The sequence below is a fragment of the Egretta garzetta genome, unplaced genomic scaffold, assembly GCF_000687185.1.
Source record: "Egretta garzetta isolate BGI_Z169 unplaced genomic scaffold, ASM68718v1 scaffold159, whole genome shotgun sequence".
NCBI classification, from domain to species: Eukaryota; Metazoa; Chordata; class Aves; order Pelecaniformes; family Ardeidae; genus Egretta; species Egretta garzetta.
This window is the reverse complement of record NW_009260762.1, coordinates 383,582-391,398: the sequence shown is the minus strand read 5'-3', so window position 1 is coordinate 391,398 and position 7,817 is coordinate 383,582. Positions and strand designations below refer to the sequence as shown.

Here is a 7,817-nt window from a genome sequence, read left to right as displayed (position 1 = left end):
GGAAAGAGTCTCACCCTGATTTCAAGTGTTCCAAATTCTATGTACATGGCTGATTGCTAATGAGGAGTTACTAGTTAACGGTTCATCCTTGTGCTGCGTCACAATTTCTGAAAGTTTCTTCATGTGACATTGCCAAAAGCAATTGCAGTCAGTAGTAAAACTCCCCCTCTGGAGGTAAACAAGGCAAATTTAAGATAATCTGGCAGTTTTTGGAAGATCATGCTTTCTGCTGTAAAATTGCACAACTCTTTTTTTTAACCTGTGTTGTATTTCCAGGTGTACCATAGTCATTTCTGGCCACTGGAATGGGCTGTGCCGTCCAGAGACAACAACAAATGCTATGCGAAGATAATTTGCAATATTCAAGATAACGTAAGTGCATCTTTCTTTCCGGGGAAAACAGCAGCCATATGTTCATTACAGGGACTGTTGATACCACAGCTAAATAGGTTATTTTTAACAAATTAAAAATTAATTTAATTTTTTCTACCTTTTATAATTCAATAAATATTAACAGTGATGCAGTGCTTTTGCTTATACAAAAATGGCCCTCAGTAAAATAGAAAATTCTGTTGTTGCCATCAGTATAAGGTACTTTTCATGTATGTAAAATAAGAAGTAGAGATCTCTAGGAGCGTTCATTAACATTGAAAAGTGAACAAATCAATGCGTGTAAAAATCGTTAGAAGTCTTATGTGTTTATCTTATTCTCCCCTCCCCAAACTGGGACATTCTTTTCTGGGAGAGTCTTCTCTCTGAAACTGAGGTCACTCAGAAACCATCACAGCTTGTAGCCTCTACAAATCCACGTGTCTATAAAACTCGAGCTTGTTCTAACAGGATTAATGTATCTTGCCTGCACAAATCTCATTTAGGGTGATAATGCCAGGATTATCCTTGGACTAGGTTAAAACTTCCTGGCTATGGAAATGTACAGTACCTGCTGAAGCACAAGCAAAATTACTAATTGGTCAAAGGAGTTCGTGTGCCCCCCTCTGAATGATCATCGTCTGTTTAATAAAAATTTGGTGAATTTTAATAATATGAATTATTATGAGAAATAATAGGCTGTAAAGATGTATTCCTAATAAGATAGTGGCGTGGAGTTATCGGTCCTAATACAATTTTGGATCTACTTTATCTATTTTCTTTTATCATCAGAAGGAGATTTATCTTACTGCAGTCTTTCTAAGCATCACATCACCATTTTTAAAATTTGAGAACCTGTCTGGTTTTGCCCATCTCCTCTTTCTGGAGGAGTTTGCACTAGTGTGGAAGCTATTTTGGAACCCATGGTTATGTTCCTCATCCAAAGTTACTTAAGCAAATGAAAAGGCTTAGTGGTGATTTAAAGTTTTTCATTAATTTGTTTCCATTTCTTGTCCTGAAAATTGGGAACGTGTTTAAACATCTGGAGGTAAGAGCTGAAAGTTAGCCTGGATGAAAAATTTGTTCCATAACTATTTATAGCTGTAGTTACCCCAGGTTTTTTACTATGGTTTTATTTTTACATATGTACATATTTTTAAAAGAAAATAAGGATAATTCCATTTTAGTTATTACCTAATTTTAGCTTTTCTTATTTAAGTAAACTCTGTGGTGAATCTCAGTCCTGAGGCTTACTGAAAGAAAAATAACCTTTCAGTGTACTGAGTATCCACACTCCCTTATATGTGATTTTTAGCAGGAGGAGCAGATAACTTTTGCTACCCAACTGGGCTACGTCTATGCTCAGCAAGATCTGATTTAGGCCCTGAAAGGCACTGAAGCCCACAGCAGTTGGCATTTGCTAAAGGAGACTTGCTTTTCTTAGAGAAGCAAGCTTTTCTTTAAGAAAAGCAGGTCAAGTCAGAACTTCTGTTGAGTGTTTACTGAGAATATATGTGCAGTTAGACATACTTTGCAATTGAACAGTAGTATAGATGCGAGAAGCATGAAGTAATAGTATCTTCCTTGTAACTGGATGTCTTTCAGTTTGTTTTGCCCGTCTCTAGGTACATTCTCTCCCACTAACAGCAAACACTGCAACAAGGGTAGTCATCAACTTAGTTACAATGCACCTCTTGCTACATCTGTTAGCCGAACCTTTAGCTTGTGGCCCTTTCCTGTAAGCAGCTATCAAACTGAAATTTCTTTAATAGATACACACCACGTGCCCGCCCAGCATAGGCCTTGATGTTGCAAACCTTTGTGCAAGGTGCTCGTCTTCACCTAGGCAAGCAGTCTGTTGACATTAGCGGAATAGCTTGCCTGCATAAAATTTAAATGTGTGTTTGCAATTTGGATGCACACTATAATCAAGCATTGACCATGGTATGTGTTAAATTTGTATGCTGTTGATTTAAACAGAGGACTCTGGCACAAAACTTTGTAAGGAAGCTGCTTCTTGAGTTCCTAGTTGAATCTTTTCCTTTTTGGAGAGAGAACAAAATTATATCCACTATCTCCCATCTGTTGGTGCTAATGATAGTTCACATTTGTGTGGTTACATTAATTTGTGTTGTGTTTTGTGACCTGATGAAATGACATACTCTTGAGTAAGAAAACCTTACACGTTATCTAAAGAGAACTGAATGCATGACTGTGCTTGCATTTGACCACCTTTGGTATTTAGGAGAGAGTCATTGGTTTCCACGTCCTTGGTCCAAATGCTGGAGAAGTCACCCAAGGGTTTGCAGCTGCTATTAAATGCGGGTTGACAAAAGAACAGCTGGACAGCACCATAGGAATTCATCCCGTCTGTGCAGAGGTTTGTATATGAAGTCACCTCCTATCTCAGTTTTTGTAGTATTCTGGGCTAAGGTGTTGGAAATCTGAATAGCAGCTCTCTGTTAAAGAAGTCAGAATTTAAGGGAATGTAGGAGGGAGGGAAGGGCAGGAAAGTATCTGGTTTTAATATTTCGAAATCTAACATTTAGGTTTAATCTGGGATTATTTTATTTTAGTGTGTTAGTTTGTGAAATGTTCATGGTCTCCCCTAATCCAGTGCTCCCTCTGCTGGGAAGTATAGAATTTTCCTCCCATGCAAAGATCCATTTATGAAGCCTTCAAATACTATTCTGCTAAAGTGGTTGTCAAAGCTAAGGTTTTTTTAGATATGTGCACTCAAAATAGGTTTATAAACTGGTGCTTTGGAAGAGGACCAGCTACATGACAGTTTTTTTCTATTAAATTCTACCCTTTTAAAGATCTCTCCCATACTCTCTAGGACTTAATTTTTGAAATGAAGTACATGGGGCCACACAGCAATTTTTTTCTTCTGTTTGTTTTGCTGTTCTCCTTTAATGAAGACCTTAATTTTCTCTAGTGGGTGGAGGACAACTCCTCCCAGGTATAAATCAGAGATGCTTCACTCATTTTAGTAGTATTAGGACCAGCTACATGAGCTGAGGATCCCTGCAAAAACTGTGTATTGGTCTTTCTACAGAATCTGTGTTTCTGCCTGCATGTGTTTGTTAGCTACAAAGTTTAATAGGGATCACAGGGATGGTGGTCTGCAGAATTGAAGTCTGCTTCTCTTGTTTTGTGTCCAAAGTGATCCAGTATAAGCAGTATAATATGAACTCCATTAATGGAATGGACTGCTAGAAGTCTGAATCATCTTCAAAGCATCCGCAGTACAGATTCTGTGGGTTTTTTTTTTTTCTGTAGTGTAATCTAATGGTGTTCTCGGAAGCCCTTGAAGAAGGGTAGCGGGTCCTTATCTTACCAGGGGCCCTGTGGAGGGGGAACTCTGAGTGAGGCATGCAAACCTGTGAACTCAAGCAGGATATTAGCATATGAAGTGTGAAGAGAAGATGATAGTCATAATTTATTCTGGACATCTGAGCTGCTAAAATTGAAACTGAATAGAATGATGATTAGACATAATTTAGGAAGGTAATTTCAGATAATCATATTTGTTTGAGTGGGGGAGGAAGAAATTGGCTCAGGAGAAATACACTTATTTAAAAGCTCCAGGGAACAGCAATCATTTTTAGTGCCAGTCTTCAAAAGGTTTTTTTATGCATGTTACTTAATTTAATCTCTTCAGCAATAAACAAAAATCAAGGTGCAAGATGGTACTCGTTGATTAAAAAAATGCTTCAGAATTGTTTGGAATTTTTGAGGACTGTGCATATCTGGGTTAATAGAAGGATGGATAATTTTGGCATTATTTTTATCTTACATCCACGTAAAAACTAAGGAAAATGAAGTCTGGTGTGAGCGGGAAAGGGGACAGTGTTGCAGGGTCAAATGCTGACATCTTCACTGCTGTTAGTGCTACATTCTTGCTCAGAGAGTCTCCTGTAAAACACGGTATTACTCAGCTTGAAGAAGACTGTGAGACTGAGGGTCCCGTTTCTCACTGCTTACAAATTAAAGCCAGATTTCACTTCTACTTGAGCAGCATTTCATTCTGCAAAGAGCCTGAGCTCTGAATGGAATTTCTTGCAAGGCCAAGTACAAATAAGCGTGAGCACAGATTGGTAGGACCTCAGCCTTACAGAGAATTTCCTCTCAGCCTAGAATGCACTGCCTGAAGTACAGGTGCGTATCATCGAGCACCCGTGATGAGGAGAAAGGGTCTTCTGAAAGCTGGAATGATTCTTCGAGTTAGCTAATGATGGCTTTCCAGTCATTGGACCTAAGGTTTTGTTGCTTGAATAACTAACAAGTTCTGTCAAAACCCTCGTGTCTCCAATAGTTATCAAATGACTCCCAGCTGGCTTACTGGAGTTGGGGGGCTGTGTTGTCCCCACAGCCCTTTGGAACTGGCCGGTACACCCAGAGCCTGCAATCAGGCCGAGAAGAAAGCAGATAAATTATGTGCTTTTTAATTGTTGTCTTTCAAAGTGAAATAATAGTGTTGCCAGTCTGTGGATCAGAACTGAAAAGTTGGGAACCCTGTCTCAGGCCGTGCACAATAGTTTAAATATATTGCTGTTCTTCTGCCATATATATTAGACATGTGTTTGTCTTCCTGATCCGTGCGTAATGCTTTACATGCTTATAGGAAGTGGAAGAGGTATATCATTTATTGATGTTCTCTGAAGAGCTGCTAGCAGCCTTAATGCAGCAAAGCTTCTGCTTAGAGAACTGTAGGGCTTTCAGGTCCCCATTATCGTTAGATACTTCAGTGTTATTTGCATAACTGAAGTGTGTATATACTTTATTCTGTGCTACGTTTATTCTTCTTGAGAGGTAGCTTTGATGATAGCTAATTATTGCAACTTTGAACCATTTAGATAGAAGCGGGTTTGATTTCCTTTTTTTCTTTCTATATTATATCTATGCAAAACTATGCAATTATTTGCATAGTAGAAAGTTCTAATATTAAGCAAGGTTTTGTAAAATTTTTCTTCTTGAATTTTGATACCTTTTAATTTTACAATAATTACGCTTGAAAATGTTGTTTTCTTTAATGTGACTTGAAAGCAGTGAAGATTGGACTTTTTCAAACTAGATATACTAAGTGTTTCTTAGCTATTGTCCAGGGGATACAAATCCCACAAGAGCAATCAGTTCCGCATTTCTAGAATATCTAGAAAGGTTGCAGAGGCAAAATTTATGTTCTCTCCAAATGCCGTAGCCTTGAGTTAACTTTACTTTCCCAGCAAAGAAGTTATCTTTGAGCCATAAAGACGCTTACTCATGAGGTGTACAGACCAGAGTTTATTATTGCTGAGCTCGTTCCCACTGCAAAAACTTAGGAGCGTTAAGACAAAAGGTGGCAGAAAGCTGTGTGATCTCCTTAATACTCTCTTTTCCACTGTAAAAATCACAAGGTAAATGAAGAGAACAAAGGGTATTTGTACGTGTGGGTGCCATTTAGTGGCGAGGATTTTAAATGTATGTTTTTCATTATATTTTATTACTTTAAGAAATGGCTGCAGTTTTAAGCATTATGCCCAAGTTCATCTTCTAGAAGAGAAAATTCATTCTAGCCATACTAAAATTCATCTTTTTTGTCTTTCTCTAAAGGTATTCACCACTCTGTCCGTGACTAAGCGTTCTGGTGAAAATACCCTTCAGGCTGGATGCTGAGGTTAAAGACCCCCATTCTTGTTATTGCCAGAGACTGACTTTCATCGCAGCGTCTGACTTTGTGCGATTCAGAAGAAAAGTTTGGGGAGAAGTCATCCTCGGTCATCTGCAGAAACATGCGGATCTTAACCAACGCATTCCCTCATTCTAAGGGGAAGAGCGCTGCAGGAGTTGGTCACTTGCGGTGATTGGCTGGCAATTAGCAACGGAATGGGAATATTGACTATCGAGCTGTTGCTTAGCAGGGCATTTAACAAATGCTTTCATGAAATCATAGCCTGAAGCCTGCATTGTCTGGTGGGCAGTGATGGAAGAACTGCTAGCACAGCTGGACAACAACTGGTTTGGTTTGGTTTTACAACTCTCTAGTTTGTTACCTGAACAAGGAACTTCCAAACTCAAGAAAATTACCACAAGTTTAGATAACTGTATAGTGCCCCTGTGTACAAGGTTATAACAGCAGTTTGCAGGGTCTCCTCATGAGTGTGCATTTTGCCAGCTCACATGCCTGTGGGGAGGAGATTGTGTCTACATGTGTGATTGTGAGGAGAAGGTATCCTTGGAAAAAAGTTTAGTACCATCTAGAAAAATATATTTCTTGGCTTCCAAACTGATTCCATTGTGACTTTTTATTTTAGAGAAACTTACTTGTGAAAACATTCTCCTTGGTGAGAAAGGAATATACTTCTTAAGGCCTTGTTATACAGAAAGGTGGGGGGGTTTCCCTGACCAGTAACAACTGTCAGGGAACACAGATGTGATCTTCTTAGCTTCATCTTGCAGCTTATGTGATTATAATTAATCCAGTTTGGAACTGACGGAATTCCAGTGTGGAACGAATTATACTTCCAAGAGCTCTGAACTTTGTTCAGTTTGAATAAATTCTTCCTTTCCAGGTGAGCTATCGTATGCTGCCCTGTGTCAGGTATGAATTGGCCACTTTGAACCACTTTGACTTTCCTTCACATTAGTGGGCCTGTAGAATAAAAAAACAAAAACAAAACCAACCAAAGAACACCCCCTCCCCCCTGCCAAAACCAAACAAGCAAACACTCCAAAAAACAATAGTGAAAATCTTTTATGTAGAGATGGCCTAAAAATTTTATTTAGTTCCATGTGTGCTTTGTTTTGTATTAAGAAAATATTACTTCTAAAACAGAAGTTTCCATGGAAAATAACGAATGTACTTTCTTGAATATTCCTCCTGTGTTGGAAGAATTGCAAACATATTTATCATGAAATGGTAAAAATGTCTCTTTGTAATGGAAATGAATGTGCTTTTTGATCTGTCTTTTCCTTTCCCTCTGTTTTAGCAGAAAGGTTTGGATTACTTTCATTAAATGGTTCTCAGGGGTTTAGTAGTGTGGTGTGAATAGGGGGTAAATTCTCCAGCCCTCTGGGCAAAATACCTTATGCCTAAGTTTCTACCCAGTAACAAATTCATGTATTTCTGCTGAGTTTTCTAGAGTAGTGTTCTAAGTTATTTTTATAAACTCCTACGTAACTGCAGGATTTTTAAATGTTCTGTATGGTATCAAGAACGGTCTGTGGTGGTATTTTTTCTGGCCAGTTTATTAAATAAATGGAATATTTGCACAAACAGATGCTCATTTTGATGCCTCTTCTAAGCAAAGAAACCAGGTGACAGCAAGACAGTGGGGGGTTTTTTAAAGGCCAGAAGAGGGCACCTTGACAAACCCAGGTGTGATTTCCTTCAGTCTTTCAAATTTTGAAGGTAGGTATTTCCCTCAGAAACAGGGTTTGGGCTATTTTATGTGCTTTTTTTTTTG

General features: G+C 38.5%; 1 protein-coding gene across 1 annotated transcript in view; it reads left to right on the top strand.

Annotated features, from left to right (window-relative positions):
• Positions 1–7,591, top strand: part of TXNRD1 (thioredoxin reductase 1) — a 28,466-nt gene extending 20,875 nt beyond the window's left edge. Inside the window, exons 12-14 of the mRNA XM_035901467.1 lie at positions 277–372; positions 2,615–2,749; positions 5,965–7,591. Coding sequence (XP_035757360.1) covers positions 277–372; positions 2,615–2,749; positions 5,965–6,027 — 294 coding nt within the window. The 3' untranslated portion in view covers positions 6,028–7,591. The remainder of the gene's footprint in view (positions 1–276; positions 373–2,614; positions 2,750–5,964) is intronic.
• Positions 7,592–7,817: the final 226 nt, after the last annotated feature.